At 50.2% G+C, this 24,782-nt stretch overlaps 5 protein-coding genes across 5 annotated transcripts; 2 read left to right on the top strand and 3 right to left on the bottom strand.

The window, feature by feature from the left end:
* Positions 1 to 3,790: 3,790 nt before the first annotated feature.
* On the bottom strand, positions 3,791 to 4,717 carry BKA55DRAFT_524093 (uncharacterized protein; the record flags this gene model as incomplete). The annotated part of the gene is made up of 1 exon (XM_046188697.1): positions 3,791 to 4,717. The coding sequence occupies one exon, from the start codon at positions 4,715 to 4,717 to the stop codon at positions 3,791 to 3,793; it is 927 nt and encodes a 308-aa protein (XP_046043631.1).
* A 4,141-nt stretch (positions 4,718 to 8,858) lies between these two features.
* BKA55DRAFT_581417 (uncharacterized protein) lies at positions 8,859 to 9,092 on the bottom strand (the record flags this gene model as incomplete). Its single annotated transcript, XM_046194047.1, has 1 exon — positions 8,859 to 9,092. A coding segment is annotated over one exon (234 nt), but the record flags the coding sequence as incomplete, so codon positions are not given.
* A 2,268-nt stretch (positions 9,093 to 11,360) lies between these two features.
* Positions 11,361 to 14,236, top strand: BKA55DRAFT_713187 (cation transport protein-domain-containing protein; the record flags this gene model as incomplete). Its single annotated transcript, XM_046200844.1, has 10 exons — positions 11,361 to 11,397; positions 11,465 to 11,585; positions 11,652 to 11,788; positions 11,849 to 12,221; positions 12,268 to 12,274; positions 12,386 to 12,713; positions 12,761 to 12,875; positions 12,929 to 13,643; positions 13,692 to 13,735; positions 13,783 to 14,236. 10 exons carry the CDS (start codon positions 11,361 to 11,363, stop codon positions 13,997 to 13,999), a joined length of 2,094 nt encoding a protein of 697 aa, XP_046043629.1. The 3' UTR covers positions 14,000 to 14,236.
* A 3,163-nt stretch (positions 14,237 to 17,399) lies between these two features.
* BKA55DRAFT_653697 (uncharacterized protein) lies at positions 17,400 to 18,773 on the bottom strand (the record flags this gene model as incomplete). The annotated part of the gene is made up of 2 exons (XM_046197380.1): positions 17,727 to 18,773; positions 17,400 to 17,564 (listed from the first exon to the last, which is right to left on the bottom strand). Exons 1-2 carry the CDS (start codon positions 18,762 to 18,764, stop codon positions 17,400 to 17,402), a joined length of 1,203 nt encoding a protein of 400 aa, XP_046043628.1. The 5' UTR covers positions 18,765 to 18,773.
* A 788-nt stretch (positions 18,774 to 19,561) lies between these two features.
* BKA55DRAFT_653695 (uncharacterized protein) lies at positions 19,562 to 22,374 on the top strand. Its single transcript, XM_046197379.1, has 4 exons — positions 19,562 to 20,216; positions 20,270 to 20,691; positions 20,763 to 21,886; positions 21,943 to 22,374. Exons 1-4 carry the CDS (start codon positions 19,777 to 19,779, stop codon positions 22,033 to 22,035), a joined length of 2,079 nt encoding a protein of 692 aa, XP_046043627.1. The 5' UTR covers positions 19,562 to 19,776; the 3' UTR covers positions 22,036 to 22,374.
* The last annotated feature ends 2,408 nt before the right edge of the window (positions 22,375 to 24,782 follow it).

Here is a 24,782-nt window from a genome sequence, read left to right as displayed (position 1 = left end):
GTAGATGTGCTCCTGAAGGAGCAGGAGTGCCTGCTCGGCCGATCGTTGCTTCCTTCCGCCGAAATGGTTGGTGGGTAGCAGTCCGAATGTCTCTACCGCGTACGAGATCCGGTCCGCCATGACCGCTTCCAATATCTTTCCCAGCGTCGATAGAAGTGAGATCGGTCTCCAGGACTTGGCCACCTTGTAGTCGTCCTTGCCTGGCTTCTTGAGCGGGATGATTTTCGCGCTCCTCCACTGGACCGGCAACTCTCCGTCTCTCAGGGATGTCCGAAACAGATGCAACACCCGGTCTCCCACTACTGGCCAGAGCTGCTTCCACACCATCGCCGGCAGTCCATCTTCGCCTGGGGCTTTCCATGCCTTGGCCGCCATCACCTTCTCTTCCACCTCTTCTAGTGTCACCTCTGGCATTGCTATTTCTCGCTGCGCCGGCCGGCGCTCTTCATCCTCAATCACAGCCGGCAGAGGGGGGAAGAAGACGCTGAGAAGCTCCTCTGCCTGTTCTGCCTTGTCGCTCGTCGTCGTTCCATCTCTTCTCTTTAGAGGAGGTATCTTATCACCCATTGCTTCGCCTCCAGGCGAGAGGTACTTGGCTGATTGCCAGATGTTGGCTCCGTCTTCGAGAAAGCTGTCCCAGTGTGCCTTTTTCTGCCTCCTGATCGCGTCGTGGTACTCCTTTGCCGCTTCTCTGGCCTTTTGCTCTAGGTCTGCTGCCTCTCGTCCTCGTCGCCGGCATGCCCTTGCCCGGTTGCGCCAGTATGTGTACATCCGCCGCAGTCGGGTCAGGTCCGTCGTCCACCACCTCTTGGCATAAGGCGACGGCTTGGCTCGTGGGACCAGGTCGTTGATCGCGTCCAGCACCACCGACATCAGCCTGTCCGTCTGACCCTGCACTGTGCCGCCACACGGCAACGCTTCCAGTTTCGTCCTCACCCTCTCCTTGATCTCTAACCAAGGTGCATTTTTGAATAGCAGTCTGTCGCTGGGCGTTCGTTCCGGCGGTGTTGTGTCAAACTCCGTTCGGATCGCCCGATGGTCCGATCCATGCTCTGTTGGATGTATCCCACAGCTCGTCATCTCGTCTGCCAGCTCCGTTGATGCCAGCACCAGGTCAATCGTGCTCGCTATACCCCCTGGGCCTTCCCACGTCTTCGTGCCTTGGGGCAGCAGGCTGTGAAGGCCATGTTCTCCCATCAGCTCTATGACCGGTCCAGCTTCGCCTTGCCTCCTTCCCGTTACCTCATCACCTCCCCATAGTGTGTCGTGACGATTGAAATCCCCTACCAAGATCACGTCAGTTCTTCTGCCGGACCCATTGCGGAACTCCACAATCGCCGTGTGCAGCTGTCCCATCGCCGCTTCGAGAGCCTGCTCGTTCCTCCCCTCTACATATACCGACACAACCAGCACGTCACGCTCAGGGAACCTGACGATCGCTGCCGTCAGGTCTGGTGACGGTATCGGGACCTGCTCTGCCTCCAAGTCCCTCCGTATCCAGAGCATGCTGCGGATCGGCCATCGCGACACACGCGGCTCACGCGTCTTGGTGGGAATCATCTTCGTCCAGTTGCTGTGGTGATTAGGCACCGTCATCACCTGTCCCTCGATTGTGCATGCCCATGGCTCTGCCACCGCCAGCGCTACATAGTCCTCAAGTTCTTTGTCATTCATCATGCTCAGACGCACCTTATCGTTCTTACGCACGTTCAGTTGGTACACTTGTAGCCTAGTGCTCATCTCCTCGCATTTGACGCAATCGACATGCTCGACGGAATGATTCGTGCCGTCCTCCGCATGACACGCACACTGGCTCTGCTGATTCGCATTGTCCATGGTGATGTCCTCGCTCCGCACATCTGCCGCATCTCTGCGCTTCTTTGCAGACGAATGCCTTGTGGCCTAGCCCCCAGCAATTGTAGCATTGCACCACCTCGGCTCTAGGCTCGAAGATGCTAGTTCTCGCCGATTCGCCTGCGAGGTGAAAGTATTTGTCTTTCAAGAGCCGTCTTGCATCGCTTTCTTTCGTCACGTAGATCACCATCGACCCGTATGCCTTGCCGTTTCCCTTATCGCTAAGCCAGTTCATCCTAGCAATCGTCACTTCGTTCTCTTGGCCGAGTACTTCAGCAACGCCGGGAAGAAGGTTGTGGTTCGAGTCCAGGACCGCCGACCGGTTAGCCCCATTGATCTTGACCGGGTACAGCTGCTCTCTCAGGAGCTTTGCCCCCGGTATATCTGTTTCCAACACTGCTTGTCGAACCATGTGAAGTTCCGCCACATCTCTACAAATTACCTTGATGATGTTGGCGTTCCTAGCCCCTCTAACCACCGCTGCGCATCTCCATCTCTCGCCCTCCTTTTTTGTCCTCACAGCGGCTCCGATAGCCTGTCGGACCTCTCCGATCTGCGCCTTGTTTCTGTCATCGTCGCCCACTCCGGAGATGTCTATCGTGCAGAACAGGTCCTCTCCAGGGGATGAAAGCGGCGGCGTGGGTGATGACACCACCTTGGGGTCTCTAACACCGCCATTCTGCCCCTCCGTTGGCGACATACGAGCTACGTCTGCAAATGACTGCCTGGGGTTCGTCCGGGCGAAGCCGGCTACGGCGTGCTGCGCCATGATGTCTAATTTCTCATGGATGCGTTTGATCTCTTCGGCAGCCTGCACTTGCAGGGGCTCGATATCGCGTGGGGCGTGCTGCTGCATTCGTTTGAGCTCGTCAATCTGTTCCTGCATCAGCTTTCGTTCCTGTGCGGCTTGCGCCTGAATGCCTTGAATATCCTGTTGCAGCTGCCTAATCGCTTTCTCCTGGCCTTCGATCATTTGCTTGAGCGCCTGCTGCTCTTTTTTCCAGGCATTCCACAGAGTCTCAATGATTCTCTCGTGAGAAGTCGTGATTTCCTTCACGGTTTCCTGCTGCGCCTTCGCCATCTGTTTCATTGTTTCGTCGCGTACTTCGCGGATCAGGGCTTGCATTACTATCCCAACATTACCGGACAAGTTCTCCATTCCTTTCGCTGTTAGCTTTCGTGGCCGGTCTGATTTGCGCATGCTAGAATCCCGAGGGCAGGCGTCCTCAGAGGTCACAACGATGCTGTCCGCAACCGCGTCCATCGCGCCGTTTTGCGTCGCGTCGCGCCCCGCTTGACTTTCCAAACGGCTGCCTCCACAACGTTAACAAAGATTGTAAACATTGTAAACATTGTAAACATTGTCTGTCAGCGTTGTAGCTTGTCTCTCGCAGCTGTCTGACGAGAACTTCACGTACCCTGCAGGTACTAGCGTGGTTAGTCAGCTAAGTGGGGCGAGTGACCTGTTGATGCCTTGTGCCACCCAAAGAGATAACCCTTACCCCATCCGCTAATAACCCTGGGACTGTGGCATAACCATCTGGGCGACTGCCTGGACCTGTGTGTACCAAAATGCACGGGCTAACGCTGGCCACCCAATGCTCACCGATCGCCGCTCCTCATTTTGGCTGCACCCCGGTCGCTTTTCACCACCTCAAAAATAATCATCCAAACTTCAAACCTATCGCAGCGGCGTAGTCTGGCTTGGAATCAATTCATACTTGGTATATAATATCACCTAAATGTTATATTTCGATGCATACTATATTGGGGCACTTTACTGTACTGGTGCAAATCATTTGGCCCCCCAGATGATTTTTGAATGGTGGTTCGCTAGGCAAAGTCGTTGCTGAATTGTTGTTAGGCTTCCCGTAATGCCATGTGCCGCGGCCACGACTTATATCGAGAAGGTGAATGGGGATGCCGTTGGATGACCTTAATCGCCTAGACGTGATGATGCATTGGTGGGTGGGACGTAATGTAGTTGAATCCCATCGTCATTGGATCTCCTAGAACGTGGACCTCGTCCGAATGAAAGACATTCGGGGTTACCGAACGACCGAGGAACACTACCTTCAGGCTCGTCCACAACCAGCATACAGTTGCACTCCCTGTGCCGAACGAGGAGCAGCAGCCTGTTGAGAACAACGAATTCCATCTTCAGCTTGATGCTGTAAACCACCGGCTTGTATGTCGTTTGGATCTGGAAGTGGTCCAGATATTGAGTAAGAAGAAGGCTTATGTCGAGCAGCACAACCAAGATGTTGACCATTATGAGGTGTCTGATCACCTTGCGCTCCGTGGCCCTTCTGATCGCGAAGATGGGCTGGAGTCCGTGGGCCGCTTCCCAGATGTAAAGACCAGAGATGACGGACTCTTGTATAGAGAATCCAGCGAGTTGTATCCGCTCATAGATCTCGAACGCGGGAAGAAACCGGTCGGAATTTCGTGTATTGCTGCCGAGGAACAGAACTGTAACCGGAATGTGAAGGATGCAAAAATTCGTGACAATCATAACCAGGATCCAGCGGGTCTTTGCTCTATTTGCGATGATAAGATGCAGGCGGGAGTAGAGAACGACAGACTGGCCAGTCACCATAGCATACCATCCGACACATGTCAAGACAGCCAGTGGGAAGTTGGGCCCTAAGCTATAGTAGCGAAGTAATACCACTATCGAGTGAAGCACGATACCCAACGTTGCCGCCAGCATGCTCCAGAAATACAGGCTGTCGTGTCGCTTGAAGCGATCGAGAAGCGAGACGAGGATTTCGACGCAATTGTAGCACGCAACCGCAAAAAAGCCGGCGATGGTCATGTTGATCGCCAAAGACGCCGTGATGGGACCTGTTTCGCCGACCATCTTGGCTACCGTAGGACCTGGACAGGGCCATTCAGGCTGTTCATGATACGACAAGAAAAATGAGAGAGAAATAAACAAGGAATACGAAAAAAAATTTAAATAAAAAAAATTGAAAAGAAATTCACGTTTGTGAGACGAGGAAATACAACGCAGATGTGTGTGCACCCCCAGCTTCAGTATTATAAGAAAATGACAGTCTTGTAAGGAGTTTCCCTCGTTCCACCATTGCAGCATTCAAATTGCGCCCGCACGTTGGAGTCGCCGAGACAGATTAGTTTCAAGGTTCTTAGCTAGCTGGATAACCCCCCTGGAGGCGTAAATTTGTCTAAATGATGCTGAAGGGGTGTCATTGGTCGGTATTGCCGATTCTAACGAGCATCCAAGACAATCCAGGCAAGCCATCGTCACCGGGCTAAGCCACAGGGGATTTAGTCAACGCCATTCATTCTTGACCAAAAACAAGAGCAGACGGGTTTTCCCAGGTGAGCCCGCTTGACCAGGACTTGATCGGCGTTTACCGGCGGGGGCCAATGGGAATCCCTTTAAAGTTTCTCTGAAGCTCAAGAAGCTTGCCTTGTGGAGATCAGACAAACGTTTCCCTCATCAATGAGATAAATGAACAAGCCTCCCACCCTCCTATTCGCCTGTCAAGCGAAGGGGCTTACGCAAGGTAAACCACCTATAACAGATAAGAGTAGCAGACCTGCTCAAAGTCAGCTTATCTGTTATGATCACAGCACTCATGCAGGTACTACCTCGCCGAAGGTAGCCGAGCAGGCGAATGATCATTAAGGGGCGTTTTCGCTGTTGAAAGCACGCCAAATGAAAAGCGCCTCATTGCCCAATTACTACGTAGTATATCATTACGGAGTGTCGCAATAAGCGTACTTGTAACATTAGCAGTAGCAGTGTGTTGATTGATTGTTGTCTAAGGTGCGGGGTACTCCAGCCCACAGCTTTTACCTGAAGCACACAGCCTGATTCCTAAGTGCTGTTTCCTGAGGCTCATTGAGATCATGCCTAGTCTGCGACACGGACACTGGGTACTTTGACCACGAAATTCTGATTGGTCAGCAGACGGCAGAGCGAGGGCGAGGTTGACAACTTGAAAGAGTTGTGAAACTACAACGAAGGCAGAAATGGAGGGGGAAATGACTTTTATGATATTACAAGATCTGATAAAGGGATTTGAGGCACAGTGGATAGTTTTTGTCAACTTTCTGCTTTCCAAGTCTAGTCGGGTTTTCCCTAATGGCATGGGCCATGAATTCTCAACGCTATCAACACGCTTCTCGTCGAAAACCTCGACCAAACTTCAACCCGGGCGCAAGGATGCAATCCTGCTTGAAATCAATTCTTAATAGCAACAATTAGAAACATGAGATCCCATCCGGAGCTTCCGATGCGTTGGGGGAGCGAGTCGGTAAGTTCCTTAAGTTGAAGTCTATTTCGACGCGTTATAAAATTAACAGCCTATTGCTGGCCTCAACATCAACTTTTCATGCTAACGTCCGTCACCCACAGACCGGCCACCCCCACAGAGTGGCCACCTCGGCCAAAACACCAAGAACTAGATATCGTAATCAATTAATTAATTATCTCAACACCACATTTTTTATATTAAATGAAAATTTGGTCAGTGAATATTTAAATGAAACTGAGTACAAAGATCCTCAAGTTTTAATTTCTTGACCCTATTTGCCGTTCTTTCTGGTTGCAAAGTCCTCCACATCTGTTCACGAGCCTTCTTTATCGCTGGAATCTTTGCGAACTCGGCATTTGGGTTATAGACAACCTTTTTACGCCTTTTCGGGAGATATTCTTCTCTTTCGCGCTGTAGAACACATATTTCTCTATTCTGCTTTTCCATTTCGAAGTTCTGACTGTCCAATCGACTTCCAATCTTCCTGAACAGCAGCCTGACGGTCGGATCTTGAGTAGCAGTCGCTGGGACAGCCTCCAGAGCTCGCCGAAGCTGTACAGACGACCGGGGAGTTTTCAGGAGACTGGAATCCTGCTCTTTGGCGGGCGAATTCGCTGTGACAGCGGGAGAAGGTGTCTCAGTGACCATTGGGTTCATCAGGACCTTCGCCAGATTGACAGGCCACAGTCCAGTGGCTTTAAAGCCGGCGAGGGCGTTGGACTTCGTGATAGCTTCTTTCCGAGCTTTGTCATAAGTATATAGAAATGTAATGTTGCCGATATGGCTGCTATCAGCGATAGAAGAGAGATCTGAAAGAAGTCGACGATATGCTCTCTTCAGCGGTCCAAATACAGCAACATCCAGTGGCTGTAGGACATGGGAAGCGTGAGCAGGAAGAAATAACAGATATATATTGTTATTATAGCATTCCCAAAGGAATTCCTCAGTCATATGACTTCCATGACCGTCAAGAATAAGAAGTCGGGGTTCGTTCTTATTCTCGGGCTTTGTCGATGGAATGAAGACTTTTCTCAACCAAACCAACGCCAATTTATTGCTTGTCCAACCGTTTTCACTACAGCTGAACTCCCAGCCATCTAGGAAGTCCAAATCTTCAGGGAAATGTTGTTGTTGAACTGTTTTCCCCTTGAAGATAACTGCAGGTCTCAGGACTTTCCCGGTTGCTGAGATACACTCGAGTATTGTAATCCAAGACCTGGAACCAGGTTGACGAATAAGTACTGACTTCTTGTCCTTGTGACCGAGGAATAGACCGTTCATTCCTATTCCTTCCATCATTCCAACTTCGTCGACGTTGTATCTGTTCTTCTGCTTGATTATTCGTATCGCCGGCATCATCAGCAGCATAAAAAAGGCCTTTATCAGTTCAGAAGATGCTCCATTATATCGCTCAGAATCAATTTTCTTGCCTTTTAAAGTCCTGATATCAGTATTTCGACTTAAAAAGCCCTGTAACCAGTTTTTTCCGACGCCTTCTGGGAAGCCGTTGCGGACGGCAATCTTGCTGGCGAACTCTCTGACTTGCTGGTGCGATACAGGGCATCCTAGATCAGCCTGGACGATAATCCAGTCTCGCAGACGCTTTTCCTGAACATCAGAGAGCTTTTGCCGTGATTTTTGGGCTTCTCTTGGTGTTGTGCTTCCTTTGACCCGACCTTGTAGAGTGGAACGGTTGATGCCACAAGCTTCGGCTGCTTTGTTCACTGAAACTCCATCTGCAACCATCTGAAGCGCGGCGCTTATATCTTTTTCAGTAAAAGAAGGCATTCTGAATTGATTGGCGTTGGTTTGAAATCAATTGGAATTAAATTCGTAGAGTTGTGACTGTTTAAAGTGTGTATAAATTGGGTGGCTGGGTAAGAAATGAGGTGGCCTGTCTGTGGGGGTGGCCGGTCTGTGGGTGACGGACGTTAAATGGGGAAATGAAGCTGCCACTGGCACGATCGAAATAATGATACACGAGTCCATTTTCTAGATAGACATCGGCCACATCGCTGACCGCGATGGACTTTTGACGTCGGTGAGTCTGAAGATGAGGTTTTGCTTCTGATAGAAGATGCACTCGACTCGGTTCAGAGGTGTACCAGGGAGAGAGACCGCTGTACGAGTCCAAGGGATAAGATGAATCAGGGCATTCTCCAAAAGACTTGAAAGAAAGCACATCATGGATGAAATAAAACGTGACATCCCGCCACTCTGCGAATTGGTGAGGGATCCCGAGTTCAAAGACTGTAGCCTGAGCTTCGAGATTATCGGTGGGTAACTGCCACTCGTGGACCATTATATGCAGGCTGTTCGCTTGACTCATCAAAGAACAACGATGGCAGTAGGGATCATGCGTGAGATACCTGACGCCCAGTGAAGTTTGATAAATTTGTTCGCATGTCTTGGCGTTATACTGTTGCATTAACTCGTTGTATTTATCTTTGAGTTGATAGAACTCACTGATCTTGGCTTGTTTATCCAATTTAGCCCTCTCCTCGATCGTAATCTTCCTACTCTGAAGCATTGGCGAGTGTTGGAAATATCGTACAGGAAAGGACATGCTGTCACCAAAAGAACGAAATACAGATGGCCTGCTCGGCATCCATTTGCGACCCGTAAGATATTTCTCAAGACGTTGGAGCCTTGCCATATCTGCCTTTGACTGGAACAAAAGTGCTTGCCAGATCTTAGTGGGTACTTATGTATGTATGTTTATGTATATTTTTCGTCCGGGGGGCCATTGGCCCCGAAAAGTCTCCTACTGGAGCACAGGACGTGCTGAGCTAAACTATCTACAATCGCTGCCGTGCTGATTCTCGCTCGGATCATCTGCAAGGCCTCTTGGATCGGAGCCGTATACATGCTCGAGCGTTTTCTATATTCATTACCTCCAAGAGGCACCTCTCTACTCGTAGCCAGCTCTACAGTAGTTATTGGTGAAGCACGTCCTATAGATATCAATACAGTTGATCTCAGCAGAGCTTCCCTCCAGTAACGCTTCTATCTAGTTTATCCAGCATATCATCGGCACAAAGGCGCTTTACTTTCAAGAGGTTATCCCGTTAGCAGGAACTATTCCTCCCTAGCCTAGAATTCTCTTATATAGATAGATCAAGTAGCTTTCTATACCCTAAGGCAGGAAGTCCATAATCCCCTAAGATCGCTAGTAGCTATAACCCTAGAACTGTATATCCTTAGGGAAAACCCTTATAGGAGAAAACCCCAAGGCGGCTAGAACGCTACTCTATAGACAAGGTAGTCGCCTCATTCTACGGTCTCCAGGTAAGCTCTATACTATTTTAACCCAGCGGTTTTATCTAGTAATCTCAGCTAGTAAGATAAATTATTAAAGCCCGGTCGTGTTCTAGGCGGCAGCCGAGGCTGTAAAAAAGAAGAGGTTCTCTAGGCAATATACGACTACAGAGATCGGTCATATAGCTTCCGAGCTGCAAAAAGGGCAGCAAGCCATTTGGGGCCTATGCATCGAGATAAGGGGGTACCAGAGGGCCTAAGAAGTCGAGCAGCTAGCGGCTGCTGGTGTTATTCAGGCAGTAAAGCTGCAGAGGTCGGTTGAGGCAGCGCAAAGCTGCAGGTGAGTGTGAGGGTGAGGGTGTGACGACCCTTAATGTCGAGCGGCAAGATACCGCGAATGTAGTCTGGGCAGCCAGGGCTGCAGAAGTCAGTCATACGGGAAGTCGAGGGGCCCAGAGCCCGGATTATTGCAGGCTGGCGAAGCCGGAATGTCGGGGTTAGAAGAAGCAGCAAATAACACGTAAGAAGTAGCGCCCGAAGGCGATGTCAAGAGCTCGCAAAGCTCAGTATCGTTAGAGACACGCATCATAAAGAAAGGTTAACTCTGAATCCCTTTCTTCCGGCAGCTGTTAAGGCCCCGCTAGCCCCACAGCTGTCTTTGCTGCCATTTTGGCCTGCAAAAGCTTTCTGCCCTAGCAGCGCGCTAACAGCGGGTGCCAAGAAAAAGTTTTTACAGGAGAGAGTTGAGTGGAATTGAATTGTTCGGAGCGCTGAATAACTTTAGGGTACGCGTTGGTCGGGAGTGGATCAACCTGGGGTTACAGTACCAGCAATGATTGGCCAGTGCTTCTATCCAAATGAATCCAGATATCCAACTAAATTCGGCTCCCGCAATTTGATTTGATTTGATTTGATTTGGATTTATTTGATTTCATTTATTTGTTGACAAGCCTGTCAATCGTCAGATCAATCATGTCAACCGCAAGGTAAAATCAGACTGCATAGCTTGTAAGGGCTTTCGGCAGGGTCAAATGAGGGCAAAGGGTCAGAAAAGAAGCCCCCTGAAGGAGACTGACGGCAACAAGAGGAAGCTTCGCAAGCAGACTTGGTACAGCTGCAAATTATGCCATGTTGCGATTTGTAACAACCAATATTGTTGGGACTTCTATCATCATATAATTTAGGTGAGGAATTATGTACCCTTAATTTTGCGCATTTTAATTGGCTCGGACCCCTCATCGTGACCGGCTTGGAGGTCCTTGCGCTCTCAGGAGATAGGGCCATGGCGTATTATGTATTATGTAGTAACGTTAGTGGTGAAACTTGACACGGGGGCAAGTTCACAGCAGGGGCGGGGTTGCCAGTGGTTGGTGACAGGCTGCTCGACCTAATATTTATCCCGCATCTCCAGGCTATCCTCAATCAGCTCCGACATGTGATAGATACTATAACATAACCAGGTGATCCTCAACCTCCAGCACAGCCACCGCCCAAGGCGGAGTGGCCTCGTCGATCTCCGTCAAATCATTCATCTCATCTCCTTTGAAATGACCTGTCAGTGACGCCTCCCCATACGCCATTTCCAGGACAGGGGACCGAGCCCTTGCGCTTCGTATTGGCCGTGCCCTCAAATCCCGATCCAACGAGGTCTAAGCCCCGTTCCCTCTGGTGTTGTTCCTCACATTGCAGTGACAATGGCCTGTCCCCTAGCCTATTGACGGTGGTGATCAAGTACAATTGATGCGTTAGATGGCCGGGTTTTGGTGTTCATGTAGCTCCAGGCTTGGCAATAGTTCACTCATCATTGCCCGCTCTTCTCCTCTCCTTTTAAAAATTACGTCTCAGACTACTCGGAACACGGCACGAACGCCCCTTTCCACCTCAGAAGTCCCTCAAAACTCACAGTCGCGGTACCTCAACCCCCTGCAAAAACGTTCCTTCAAGGGCATCTACATGCTGGGCATGTGGCGCCAGAAGCTCAATTTCGTGAGCTTACACTGTAAGTGCCGAGCGCCGAGCCGCGATCCTTCAGGGCGATGTGGCTGAGATCTCTCCTTCGCGCGCAGACGTCTACATCACGTTCATGGGTCTGCTGAGCTTTGCCATTCTGTACCCGTATGGAAACATCAGCGCAATCGACGCCTACTTCTTCGGGGCCAGCTCCTCCACGGGGTCTGGCCTCAACACGTGAGTCCGACTCCGTTCTCTGGAAGGCTGCAATGCAAAGGAGATAACCGTCGACTACTCCTGCAGAGTCGATCTCAAGGAACTCAAGACCTACCAGCAGTTGTACTTGTACTTTGTGCCCATGTTCACGAACCTCGGCTTCGTTACCATCATCGTTGTCGTCGTACGTCTATTCTGGTTTCGGAGAAAACTGAAGAACGCTGGTTCGTCCCATGTTCTGCTTCCTTTAGTCCGGACTGTTGGACTGACAGTCAAATGCAAAGCGCCCATTCTCCTCCAGCGAAACCGACGCCTCAACCATGAATCAAAAGACGATCTTGAGCTTGGCTCCAAGATCCTGCCAACCGAGACGCCAGAACAGCGGCCGGTCCCTACACGGACGGTGACAGATAACGCTGCCGTCGCCGTGGAGCAACTACCACGGATCGAGGCTAGAAGCCACACAGAGCCGGCTCCAGATCATGGTCATCTCTCCCAGAGTGAGATGAGTGAAACTGAGCCAGCGATCGAGGAAGAAAAGGTGTTGGAGAAGGTTGGCTCGGGCGCGAGGATCACATTCGACCCTTCAACTAACCTTCACCCTAAACGTGACACGGCACTTTACATCCCTGGACCGCGAGATCGGGAGGAGGGCAAGTCGGCATGAGTAACAGGTCTTTGTTCAAGGACTGACGTTGGTTAGGGAAACCGTTAGTCGAGCTCAATGGTGGACGCATTAGCAGGGACGGAGGTCGAGACGGTACATCTCGGTGCCCATGACTACCAAGCCTCAATGCTAACTCCTTTTACCAGATCTCGAGATCGAGCAGGTTGCCCGCGTCAACTCGACGCCTGTGCCTGGTCTCCGTCGTCGCTTGACATCTGGATCCCGACTTGCCGAAACCCGCTCGATGGAGCGCGTCGTCACTGTCGCCTCGTCCATGTTCGTTATCGGCAGTACCAGAGAGCCTCAGAAAGAGCGCTCTCTTACAAGGACGTCGACCATTGCCGCCGGCGACTTTCCACAGTTGTCCCGAGAGGTTACTATTGGGCGGAATTCGCTTTTCCACAACTTGTCGTCCAAAGATCGCGAGGAGCTGGGCGGTATCGAGTATCAGAGCTTGAAGCTGCTGCTCAAGATCGTTCTTAGTGAGTTGAAAAACGACGGGACGCAGCAACGTTCCTGACGACTCTAGTATACTTCTTCGGCCTTCACTTGATTGGCGTAATCTGCCTCATTACCTGGATTCAATACGCCAATCCCAAGTACACCAATTACATTGCAGAATGCGGGCAGGACAAAATCTGGTGGTAAACCTCGATCCCTCATTGGACGTTATTGACCGCCTCTCACCATGCACTAGGGCCATCTACTCAGCTCAAACCATGACAGACAACCTTGGCTTCACTCTCACCCCTGACTCGATGATCTCGTTCAACGATGTTCCAGCCCCCATGCTGATCATGAGCTTCCTTACCCTCGCCGGGCACACCTGTTACCCAATCGTCCTCCGCCTGGTCCTCTGGACCATTTCAAAGCTCGCACCTCGCCAGCCATCGATCCGAGAACCGCTTTCTTTCCTCCTCAACCACCCTCGACGCTGTTACACGCTGCTATTCCCTAGCGGACCGACATGGGCGCTATTCGGGATCCTGCTCACCCTCAACATCATCGACATTCTTCTCATCATCTTACTCGATCTCGACAACGACGCCGTCGCAAGTCTCCCCGTCGGAAAGCGTGTTGCTGCCGCCATCTTCCAGTCCGCCAGCTCTCGACACACTGGTACTACGAGTTTCAACCTGGCGGATGTTAACCCCGCCGTGCAGATGAGCTTGCTGGTCATGATGTATATCTCTGTCTACCCCATCGCCATCGCCATTCGATCCTCAAATACATACGAGGAACGTTCCCTGGGGCTTTACGAGGCGGATCGGCAGCCTACCGAAGAGAAGGGCGGTTCGTACTTTGTGACACATCTGCGGAACCAGCTTAGTTTCGATCTATGGTACATTTGTCTTGGAATCTTTTGCATTTGCATAGCGGAGTCGAACCGCATTATGGATGCGAATGATCCGGTCAGTACAACTTCCCGCCATTCTTCGTTCTTCACTGACTTGGCTCAGGCATTCAATGTTTGGCCTGTTTTGTTCGAGGTTGTTTCGGCATAGTAAGTACGCCATCGTCTTGATGAGATCGAAGCTAACCGCCTTGTAGTGGCAACGTCGGCCTGAGTCTGGGTTATCCAACGGTCTCAACATCTTTCAGTAGCCAATTCTCCACCTTCAGCAAGCTCGTCGTCTGTGCGATGATGCTCCGTGGACGTCATCGCGGGCTACCCTACGCATTAGATCGCGCCATTGTACTACCTAACGAGCGGTCGCTGGGTATCGATGCTACCGCTGCTGGGGGGGATCACGAGCACCGCGAGTGATATACTTTGGAAGGTCGCCCTTGGATGATTGGCATGAACAACTCGTTTTGTACAGCGCGTCTGGAACTGGAAAGCTCACGCTCGTTGGCTTGTTTACATGGCTCTGAAAAGAGTCAGGGAGTAGCAGAGGAGCCGATCCTCCGAAGTGGACTCTTAACAATAAGCCATAGGCATGTGTTGATGCCTTATGGCTGACGCTCTAAAACACTGTCATGGCCAACAACGACTTTGATCCAGCCACTTTTACTTTTACTATTCCCAGCCACAGTTAGTCCAGATTTAGCAAAGTCTAGCGAGCAGCCAATTCGTAGGAAATGAAACCGGCTCCACGTTTATGCGGTCTCTATTTTCCGACGGCCGTCCCCCTTGACCCGTCCTCCCCCATCGTGCATCTGCCAAGCGTGGCGGTGCCCGGTGGACCACTGAGGCTTCTCGGACTGTCCACTCGGACAGCGCATTGGATCCTTGCCGAGCCCCTACCATGGCTAGCCGGCATCCCAATTGTCCACCCGCTGACTCGATGACGCTTTTATGGCATCCATCTCGTCCACCGCCCAGTGCCGACATCATTATGGTTGCATGTGCCTTGAGGAACGAGGTCTATGCCTTGAGGAACGAAAGGTCTTATGCTGTTGCCCCCGAACTTAAAGCTTCGCTCTGATTGGTGTCGCCCTTTGCGCTTTCTGATTGGCGTAAAATCCTTCGTCCTTCGTCATCGTTTGTTTCTGTGGCTTTACCCTGCGCTTCAGACGAGCCAAAGCTGGCGACACTAACAAGAAGCAGTCTCGAGCTGTCAAACCACGCTTCAGCTGCTGAAGATGGGATGCTGAATACTTGGAGGTACTGGCCTTCAAGCAGGCCTATCATGCAGAGTCAAGTAAGGCGAAACGCCAATGAGCGGATGAGGGAGAATGTGGGGCTTCTGGGAGATGCGAGCAATAGTCTAGCGCTGTAAGCCCTATCCCACGAGTGCTCACAAGACAACACCTCCGTACCTAGCCCCACATGACCCCTGCGATGACGAGAGTACGAGCGGGGTACCGGAAGTTTGATCCGTCATTTCAACCCCCCAAAACACCACTGGAAGGCCCCTAAAGCATTTCAATCTCATCAATGAGTGCTCAATTGATTCCCGAGGATGTGCAGGCTCTCAATGCCTATGATGACAAGAGCTTTGTTAAGGCAAAGCACAGCCATCGGCTGTGGCCAAATGACCCCACCTGCGTAGTTGTTTTCCCGGCTACCCAAGACCGAGGCACGCAATTTGAACCTTTCAACGTACCTAGGCGCGAATTTCACATTGCTACGCTGCCTCCAACGCCTCTCGAGCTATTCCAGCTTTTCCTACCTATTTCCCTTGTTGAGAAATGGGCACATTATACCAAGATCTAGATCTCGTGGCTCAAAGCCAACGAGTGGGTAGATAGCTGGAAAAAGCCGATGGGTCGAACATCATGTCTCCGAACTTGGGAAGGAACCTGTGCCTCAGAGATCTACCTGTTTATTGCAATACTGATTTATATGGGAATACATATAGAAAAGACGAAGACCTATTGGAGTTCTCCTTAGCCCGGTTCACAAAGCGCAGAACACTCATTTATCAAGTTCATGCCCTACTGGAAGTTTCAGCTCATCAACCGTCATCTCCGCCCTTTTGACCACACCAAGATCGATGAGACCGGTGAGGAACACCTACCAGAGGTGTTCCAAGGCGTTGAAGAGTGGTCTAACCACATACAAGCAGTCTCATCCGAGCTTTTAACTGCTGGATCTCACTTTGCCTTGGATGAGTGCATAGTTGGTTATACGGGGAAATGTGGTGCCAAAACAACGGCCAAGGGCAAGCCAGAACCAGTGGGATTCAAGATCTGGGTTATCGCCCAACAGGGGTTCTTTCTTCGGTGGCTTTGGCACATCAGAGATGCGACTTATGGCCCCGTTGGCATCGAACTTCCACAGAAGAAGTCATCCAAACGTTCTCAGGGCCGGAGCGCTTCCAAGGCCGCAGGGAAAGAGCTAGCCAGGGAAGAGAAGCCCATTGCCTCGAACACGACCCAAGCCGTCGTCATTGCTCTAGCAAATCTGCTGCCAAAAGCGACATATCATATCTTCATCGATAACCTCTTCTCATCATCAGGTCTCCTTCGCAGTCTTCGAAATCACGGCCACGGAGCCACAGGCACGGCCCGCAAGAACAGCGGCATCTACAAGGAATTGGCAGAGGATAAGGGCAATGGCGACAAGGTCAAGAGAAGCTACGAATTTAACAAGGTCAAGGCGATACCGACCCCTGACAATAAGGTATCAATTTCTGACACTTTACTTCGAAAATCCCTACTAATCTGTCGTCATTCTATATCCCTAGGTCAACCATATCGCCTGGAAAGACAATAAGCTTATATTGCTTATGACAACCGTGTTCACTGGCGCCGATAATGAGCGAGTTGAACGCCAAAGGAGGAAGCCGTCGTCACGCAAGCCCGAGGCCAAGCCAATACGCCAATTCTTTGATGACGAAGCTATCAAGATAGTTCAAATCCCGACGGTCGCTGCTGCTTATAACGAAGAAATGAATCATGTTGACCGTGGTGATCAGTTGAGGTCATATTATGAGTATAGGCATCCCCTACGCCGGGGCGCTTGGAAGGCGCTTTGCTGGACCTTCCTCCTAGCTGTGGCCCTTGTCAACAGTTATCTTCTTCAGCGTTACGGGCAGCCGCGTTGGAAGCGATATACGAATCATAGGGAATGGCGAGAGTGCATTTATAACGCATTATTTAACACATATGGTCATGAAAGTTAGTCAAGGAAGAGATATCGTGCAGGGGAGGAATTGGACGATGAGGGCACCGAAACACGGCCAATTGAGCACAATCTTGTCCGTCGGAAGAACCCTGTGGATTGCGTATACTGTCAAGGCTTTCGGCAAGGTCAAGTGAGGTCAAAAGGTCAGAAAAGGAGGAAGCCGCTGGGGCCGGGTGATGCTAACAAGATCCGGGTAGGGACGAGATATTGGTGTATTGTGTGCCAAGTCGCGTTATGTAACAATGACTATTGTGGGTACATCTATCATAATAGAAAAAGGCGTAATAAGATGTACCTTTAATTTGCGGCATTTTAATTGGCCTGACCCCTCAAAAGATACGGAGGTGTTGTCTTGTGAGCACTCGTGGGATGAGGTTAGTCCTCCCGAGCGGAACAAATTTTATTCATTCACTCCAGACGACCTCTCACAACAATCGGCCAATACCACTGCTGTTATTCATCATCTCATTTTTTACCGTTTTAGTACATTCGGTGTGACTCGTTTCCTGCTTTTTTGAGTTGACCCCTTCACATTAACATGCGATGTGCCGCTCTTATTCTGTTATTCTCATATCCGCATAGGCACGTCCTCCCTCTACCCATACAGCCAGCTCTGGGCTTTCTCTACCGTCTCCCGGCTCAGCAGTTCAAGCCGAGCCTCCGCACCTGCCATGTCAGCGGAAATTTTATTACCGACCTGGTCCCTCTCACGCGCTCTAGACACGAGCATGATGCCGTCGAGCGACGGGCAGCGTGACAGCTGTACGTATCCCATCGAGTGCTAACTGGCGCCAGGTACAACTACCCCGCTTTTATCTCCATCTTACGGATAAGGTGCGGTTTCTGGTTGGGTCAAAACTTTCTGGCAGAGCGCTGATTGGCTGTAACTCTTTATCCCCATGTACCTGGCGTCAGTTAGCACTCGATGGGATAGACTGTATGGGTCGCACTGGCTTGGCACTATCTCGCTATCGATATTTGTCGTCCTAGTTCCTCGCAGTTCTAAGGCTACCCTGCTCAGCGTCCTCCCTTGGACCTTGTAGTCGGTGCATGCGAATGCTGGTGTGCACGGCAGGCCTTTCCGAGTAACGTCATGCTGCTGCCAAGGATGTTTCCGCTGGCATTCTATCTTGATGCTCATCGGCGTGAGCAGGATCGTCCCGGCCGGCATGCCGACGAAGTGGAAGTTCCTAGTCGTCTCCGCCGAGAGCAGGATGCCCGCCGGGGGTCCAAAGTGGAGTGTCGTATCCGCCGAGACCTGGTATCCTGGAGAAGCCTTGTCGACGATGACTTCCAAAGCTGTATAGCTGGCCCCGTTGACGAGCTTGAGACCCTGATGCGTGTTTTGGTTGACGACGACGGGCATGCTCGGAACGAACATGAAGATGGCCGACACGGGAATGGCGCTGTCGTCGCCATGGTTGAGGATCATGAAGGCCTCTTCTTCCGTCGGCTGACCGTCCTTCCATTTATGGTCGGATATGAAGATGCGCATTGCGGCTTGGTGCTGCCTTTGGAAGGCCAGAGTGGCTTCCATGTTAAGGTTCCATCGGTTCCTGTTGAGCGGGGTGGCGACTGTGATGCCCGACTCCCATGGTATCCGCCTGCCTTCCTGATAGCACTGACTATTGAGGAGGTCGATATCTGACTGATACTGGATTCCGAGCCGGATCCGCGTCAGAAGACCTCGCAGTTCCGGGTCGCCGGCAGCGCGGATCTGCTCATTCAGCATGACAACGGTGATGAATCTCCTCCACAGAGCGTAAGCCTTATCGTGCTGGCGCCTCTGTTCTACCCTGAACGAATCCTGTTCAAACCATGAAGTGGCTGTGCTGGGTAGCAGGATAGACCTCTCCTGTATGGGACGGAACTGGTGGAAGTCGCCACAGAAGAGCACTGTGGGGATACCTCTAAAGTCCTGTGGTGAGCCTCGAAGCCGACACAGCTGTTCATTTACCATGAACAGAGTGCTTTCAGCGAACCCTCGAGGAGATATCTTTCACCCTTCTTAAACACTTCTCGCATAAAATAATACAAGGTAAGGCACGAATTCGATGTTTCTCGGTGCCCGAAGTTAGCCATCTATAGACATGATATGACCTCTGATTTGGAAGCTGAATTCAAGGAAGACCAAGCGATAACTGCAAACTTCGTTCCTCAAGGCTGTTTTGCGCAACCCGCGATCGGGTTGCCTCTCCTGTAAGTGGAGATGTCCGCGAAATCCTGAATAGGCTAGTGCGGCGGATTCGAAAACCAAAGAGGCAGATGTTATGACCGCTAAATTCTGATTGGTCAAAAACTTGACCGCGACATCCCAAAACGGCTAGTACTGTGACGGCAAAATTCAAAAGGGTGAGTTACGATGGCCCGACAGTTAGGCACAATACGACACGTAGAATAACTAGCGAAGTGTATGTATTGTTAGTTCTTAGAGCCCTATGGGCGTTGGCCTACCGGGCGTAATAGACCTGTCTGTCTGTCTGGTTACTAGGGAGCTTTCGCACAGCCGAAGGGATAGTATACCTAGCAGCGCATCTCTAAGCTCCTGGGTTATCGATAGTTGTAACCGTCTTGCTAGGCAATGGCTTTATTTGCCGCGTCATCTCTCGTCGAGGGGTACGTTACGTTGGCTAAAAAGCGCCACGCCTCGTTAAGCCCGAATGAGACAGAGTTTCTATTTTCAGCCAAGAAGCTTGTGCATCAGCTGCTTCTCATATAAATGTATCTACTCTTGAAGCTGTCAGAATGTCGTCAGTGGTTATCATACTCCAATATATTAGTCTGCGCTGGCCTCCGTCCCGCGGTTGCTGCATTGAAGGTCTTGCCACATATCGCTCCTGCGCTAATACACCTCCGTATTATTCCCCTCGGACTCTGAATGCACGACCAAACCCGCCTCCTTTCCATACAAAACGTTCTATAGAATGGACTGAAACCTTTTCGACCCCCGCCGTACTATCAAAGTTGCTACGATGGTTTACACGTCGGGTCTCATACCCTTGAAACAGGTACATAAACCGCCGTTCACCATCGAAGCTCCCGGATATGCAAAGGTCCCCGGTGAGACCGTCCCGCGTCGCCATCCCCGAGCCAAGGACGGCCTCATCAACCGTCCCGTCAACGACGTCCACACTGTATTCGATATCGTCCGCCGTAGCGCGCGCGTCTACCCCAACCACCGCGCCGTCGGCTCCCGGAAGCTCGTTAAGTTGTACAAGGAGAGGAGGAAGGTCCAAAAGGTCGTTGACGGCGAGATCCAGGAGCTCGAGAAGGAGTGGCAATTATTTGAGCTCTCAAAATTTTCGTACTTGACGTTCAAGGAGTACGAGCAGCTTGCACTTCAGGTTGGCTATGGCTTGCGCAGATTAGGCCTGACATCGAAGCACAAGCTTCATCTCTTCGGTACCACGAGGTATGTTTCTCCTGTGGTCAACTCATGCCGGATCGCGCTCACAATCTCCTTAGCATAAGCTGGATTTCCATGTCCCACGGCTGCGCCTCCCAGTCTATTTCTATAGTCACAGCCTACGATACACTCGGCGAAAGCGGCCTTGAACACACCCTCCTCCAGACTAAGGCCGACGCTATGTACGTCGACCCTCACCTCCTCCAGATTGCCGCCCGACCCCTTAAGAAGTCCAATGTAAAGACCGTCATTGTCAACGAGAGCTGCATATTTGCGACTGGGGATGAGATCGAAGAGTTCAAGCACGCCCACGCCGAGCTCAAGGTTCTGACATTCGAAGAGCTGCGAAAGATGGGCGAGGACAACCCGGTTGATCCGGTGCCGGCCAAAGGCCCCGATCTCTACTGCATTATGTACACCTCCGGCTCTACCGGTCCTCCCAAGGGGGTCTGCATCACGCACGAGGCGCTCGTTGCTGGAGGTATATTCGCAATCCTATTCTTACACACTACTTGCCCCATTTACGGGCTTGACTGACTCCTTCGGCTATAGTTGCCGGTCTCTATACCTGTGTTGAAGAATGCGTTAGCGACAAGGAGGACGTGCTTGCCTACCTGCCTTTAGCCCATGTCTTCGAGATGGCGCTTGAGAACCTCGTCTTGTTCATTGGCGGAACCCTTGGATACGGTAACCCCAGAACGCTCGCCGACTCCTCAGTGAAGAACTGCGCTGGTGATATGCGGGAGTTCAGGCCCACTGTCATGGTCGGGGTTCCTCAGATCTGGGAAACCGTCAAGAAGGGCGTCATATCCAAGCTCGACGCCTCTAGCCCTGTCATCAAGGCGCTCTTCTGGAGCGCCTTCAGCTTTAAGACCTTCATGGCTAAAAAAAATCTCCCCGGAGCTGGAATATTTGACAAAATCGTCTTCAGCAAGGTTCGAGAACTGACTGGTGGCCGACTTCGATTCACCATGAACGGTGCTAGCGGCATCTCCGCCGGCACCAGGCACTTCCTGTCCATGGTCCTCGCCCCTATGCTGGCTGGTTATGGCCTCACTGAAAGTTGCGCCAACGGCGCCTTGGGTTGTCCACTTGAGTACTCACCCAATGCAATTGGCCCTGTCCCTGCTGCTATTGAAGTGAAATTGGTCTCCATTCCCGATATTGGATACTCGACGGACGCAGAGGTTCCTCAGGGTGAGATATGGCTTAAGGGTGTTCCGATCATAAAAGAGTACTATGACAACCCCGAGGAGACGAATATGGCCCTTACTCGCGATGGGTGGTTCAAGTCTGGTGATATCGGAGAGTTCGACGACAACGGCCATCTGCGAGTCATCGACCGTATCAAGAATCTTGTCAAGACGCAGGGCGGTGAGTATATCGCCCTGGAGAAGCTCGAGTCTGTCTACCGAGGCACCCAAACCATAATAAACGTTATAGTACACGCCGACTCTCAACACTCCCGCCCCATCGCAGTCATCATGCCCAACGAGACCGTTCTCGCTGAGAAGATTAAGGGCCTAGGTGTAGATGAGCACAGCATGCACTACGACCCTAAGGTTCGCAGCCTCATCCTCAAGGATCTTCAGAGCACCAGCAAGCGCTCTGGCCTAGCTGGCATGGAAATTGTGTCCGGCGTCGTCATCACCGATGAGGAGTGGACCCCACCAAGCGTAAGTCTCAAACAACCCAGAGCTATCTAGGTGCAGCCATATTGACCGATACCCAGGGACTTGTCACTGCCACGCATAAGCTGAACCGGAAAGTCATTCGTGAGAAGTTCAAGAAGGAAATCGACGAGTGTCTGGAGAATTCGCCCTAAAGATGAGAGATGATGAAAAAAGATGGAGACGTGCAAAGGAGAGGAGAACAATGACACCGCTATTGTGATTCATATCCTAGCACGAATGCATTATGTGCGTATTGTAGCTTTAGGTGTTCGCTCGACGAGGCATCTATTAGTAACAACATGGTTCGAAGTAACAGCCCAATGAAGGGCTTACTCGCCCCATAGTCACACGTATAACGTGAGCAGAGTTGCATGATGGGGATCAAGATCCATTAACACCTTAGCCACAAGGAGTAGGGTTCTAGCCCTTTTATTAGTTGACTTCTTTGCTTCTTTTCAGGCTTGCAAACAAATAAATCAAATCAAATCAAGGGTCCAATTTGATTTGATTTGGATACTAAAATTATCGATTTGATTTGATTTGATTTGATTTGGATATCTGGATAACCCCACTTTTCTCCCAAGACGATATGCATTGAGCAGCTCCTATGAGATCCGCTTTGAGACGCCCTCTCTGAGCCGTGACCATTTGCCCGGCGAGGCTGAATATCCGCTCTGGCTCGGATGACATGGCCGGGACTGAAAAGAGATCAATTGCCATCCGCGACAGACGTGGATACTGGCGCCTTCAGAGAAGCCAGTATTAAATCGGGTCATCCACTAAACAATCGCCTAGATCGGTTATGGCCACCCACTCTGCATACTCATCGCGCATAGCAGACGGCGAAGGCGCAGGCTAAATACTAAGCTTCCTAATCAAGGCCATAAAGTCATCCAGGTCCGTTATCTACCTTATAATAGTCAGCTGCTCTAGTAGCGCATCCTGCTTAACAGAGAGGTTTCAATATTCCTCCTATAGCTCTTGCACTGCTGTCTTTCCTCTGATTAACTAGTCCGGATGGTTAGCCTACTATGACTTGATAGTTAACTAGCGAAATGCAAGATAGAGGACAAGCGCCGCAAGGTAGGCAGGGCTATCCTCAGTAAGGGTATAGTATTAGTCCAGTTTCATCCAGCCGAGGTTGCAGCCAATCCGTAGGTATGGTTCCTCGTCTTATTCATATTATAACTTAGCCTCTTCCAGATGCTTCAAAAGCCACTCCATCGTTAGCAGAACCTCCCAAATCGCGCCAAATTTGCCTTCTTAAGGTCGGCCTTCTAGGCACTTGGTCGCAATCTTTAATGGTTTTATCCCGTTCTGTGTCCTCCTGGCCACATACTGGTTCCATTCTATTACCTCTGCTTAAACCAGAGAATCGAGTGCATTCCGAAGCAGGTAGCCCCGCTCTATTATAGCTTTAGACAAGTTCTAGCAAGTAGCGTTATCAGTAATGACGTCGTAGGTTATTTTATCCTTAAGGCTTAAGGCAGTATTCTTAATAGACTAGAGCTTATAGAGCTTCTTAATACACTAACCAGACCTTTGCACCTAGTGAATAATATTATGCAGTTTGCCTATAGGACCCTTTGATCTCCAGAGTTAGACCTTATCTTGGATTTCCTTATCAGCTTGACAATCCTCTTCAAATGCATTAACATCCGTGCCGAAAAGAATAGATCTAGCAACGAGATTAATAATATAACCACAACAACGAAGCCGACAATACTGCTTCTTAAAACCCAATTCAATACCTAGATCTTCAAGACACATATCATTGCTGCCCGCATTATCTATAATAAAGTACCCAGTGCGCTCCTTGATGCCGTATTTATGAAGTATCTCGCTAACGCAGTCGGCAAGGTTTTTGCTGCCGTGGTGACCTTTAATCTGTAGTAAGCCTAGGAGAAATGTACGGAACTTCCCTTTATTATTAAGAAAGTGCATAGTAAGGCCAAGCAGAGAGGTAAACCTGCGAGACAACTACGCATTAAAGGATATATTAATGCGGCTGAGAGAACGGCCAAGTAATTCCATTACAATACCTTTATGGCAACTAAAGGTCCAAACAATCCATTCGCAAATTATACTATGGGTAGGAAGACTTCCCGAATCCACGATAGCACTGTTTATATACGCCATAAGACCGCAAAAGTATGGGCTCTCAAGCTTATAAAATGGGATATTATTGCATGCTACCTAACATATAAGTAAATGCTAAAAGCGGGCAGGTTCGAATAATGCTATAAATGCGTTCATTAAGGCTTGATCCTTTAGTCGATAAGGGTCTAGGTCAACCATGTCGAAAAGAGTGCATTGTTTCTTCCTCTGCGGTGGCATGGATCCGTCTTTATTAATACGGTAGATATCTTCCATATAACCATTTACTTGGCTCATAGATGCAGCGTCGTACATATAGGTAATCGTAGCCTTCTTCTGGTGATACATTTTGCAAAGCCAGAATCGGTAACCGGAGCCGTCTTTTTTAATATTAAATCCGTATTCCTATACCTACCCTATCTGCGGCCTTCTTTAATATTTGCGAATAGAATACCCCAAAAGGCGATTCTAGTTAATGCCTTTATAGCCAATATAGTTAACCGAAAACGATACATCATCTACCGCTTCCCCTTTAGTCTCTAACAAACCAAGGTCAGGGCTATCAAGGAGGCTAAAAGCAGTAGAAGGAGCACTAGAAAGAGCTCTTAATGCCTAGCCAGTATTCGCATATTAAACCATATCAAATAAACAACAAGAATTATCATAAATTACCGATCACTTTATAATATTCTCAGACTAGGCCACTTATGGAGTAGTGCAGTGTATTTATTGCAAGACCGACATAGGCTTAGAATAAACTGATTTCGTATGCAGCGCGTCGCAAAGTGGTATGAAAACAGAA

Source organism: Fusarium redolens, assembly GCF_020744475.1.
Source record: "Fusarium redolens strain MPI-CAGE-AT-0023 chromosome Unknown BKA55scaffold_20, whole genome shotgun sequence".
Classification (NCBI taxonomy): Eukaryota; Fungi; Ascomycota; class Sordariomycetes; order Hypocreales; family Nectriaceae; genus Fusarium; species Fusarium redolens.
Note: the sequence above shows the minus strand (reverse complement) of the source record. Positions and strands in the feature narration are given on the sequence as shown.